Source organism: Opisthorchis viverrini (genome assembly GCF_000715545.1).
Source record: "Opisthorchis viverrini unplaced genomic scaffold opera_v5_2337, whole genome shotgun sequence".
In the NCBI taxonomy this organism is placed as follows: Eukaryota; Metazoa; Platyhelminthes; class Trematoda; order Opisthorchiida; family Opisthorchiidae; genus Opisthorchis; species Opisthorchis viverrini.
The window spans coordinates 1-1,540 of NW_008754468.1; the positions used below are offsets into that span (position 1 = coordinate 1).

At 46.6% G+C, this 1,540-nt stretch overlaps 1 protein-coding gene across 1 annotated transcript; it reads right to left on the reverse strand.

Annotated features, from left to right (window-relative positions):
- Positions 1-872: 872 nt before the first annotated feature.
- On the reverse strand, positions 873-1,160 carry T265_15956 (hypothetical protein; the record flags this gene model as incomplete). The annotated part of the gene is made up of 1 exon (XM_009179401.1): positions 873-1,160. A coding segment is annotated over one exon (288 nt), but the record flags the coding sequence as incomplete, so codon positions are not given.
- Between the last annotated feature and the right edge of the window lie 380 nt (positions 1,161-1,540).

A 1,540-nucleotide genomic window follows, 5' to 3' on the forward strand; every position in this document is an offset into this window, starting at 1 on the left:
GAAGGCTAGCGAGGCGAGACAAGAATTCTAGGGAGACCGTCATTCGAACGAGGGGCTGCCAAGAGGCAACCTGGCTAACTGGGCCATACTGTCTTTGTGAGCATGGTGGTCATAACAGAGCCATGTGCATCCCGAAAATGAGACTTCGGAGTCTCGAACATCCTTCCATAGCCATGTTTCAGAATAGCCGATGAATCAGGGTTGGTCTCAGGACTCCAAATTCAACTCGCTCATTAGACAGCCTGCCAGCATTCCTACGTGTCAGAAACAGTACCTCACCTACTTCTGTACCCGCATAGCGATAGGTTTCTTTGTACGCTTTCGTACTGCTTGAAAAATGCTTTAGTATCACTTTGGTTTCAGTGCGGCTCCAGGGATCTTTGAGTAGGGTGACATCAGCTTGTAGCTTCTCTCTATCCTTCATTGAGTGATCTGGACGTATAAGTCACTGCATCTCTTTTAGCCGAGCGCGTCGAGATGAAAGACTTTGAGCCTCTCCGATAATTTACAGTGCAACCGCCAGTGGTCTGGGACTTTACTAGTCCTGTTGTTTGTCAGTATCAATCGAATGCTTGGAATTCATTCCTTTGTCACCAGGTTCAAGCAGCTTTTTGATAACCGCTTCCCAACCTCTTATATAATCACCATACCATTCCCTTGCCTGAACTCTATATTAAACACCACGCATTGCTCGCAAGATGCGCCTCGGAAAGTTTCACACTTGTTCGATAGCCGGGTGTTGGTACTCGGTAGATGCAGTGCTCCTATCGGGGTGGACGGTGGTTCAAGTACCCTTAGAGCCTCGGCAACGTAAACTGTCTCCAGAGGCAATCCGGGCAGGTTGTTTAACAGCGAAATCTGTAATTGCTTACCTGCACCTTTACTGCATCTAATTTTCTTATGCTCTGATCTCGCAGATACCTTTGCACGGCGTATCTGATTGAGCCCGTTTCTGCAGCATTCTGTTTGTCAGCATTTGATTTTTCGTCGGTATCAGAAGGTGGAAATTTCTTGTCCCTTATTATAGAGCAAGGATGTTGTAATGTTTCGACACCGTCCTCATAATGATGAACTCTGTCACGAGCCAATTCCAGGAAATTTCGGTGAAAAAGCTTTGAACGCGCGTCTTCAATGCCAGGCCTAGGATTGCAGAGCGACATCGCGTGACCGCATACGCACGTGCCGGTAGCCAATAAAAGCCGTAAACTCGAATTTGGAGAGAGGTCGCTATCGTATCGTCCCGCTCAACATGTTAGTTGGAAAATCTCTGCCTGACTTTGATACGAGTCGGCAATGAGTTGACTGACCACAGCTCTACTTGAATAGAATCTCACAGATTCAAGAAAGGGCTAATGGATCGACTAACTCGGTCGTACAATTTTGCATTCTGCATTCCTGAAACTTGTTACCACGAGGATCCATGGAATTAAGTTGAAACCCAGTGTATCGAAGTCATCTAATCGAATTGGTTGGCGATATTGTCTATCTGGGAAGTCGTACCGGTTCAGGTGGTATGAACACGGACGAAATTATCTTCCAG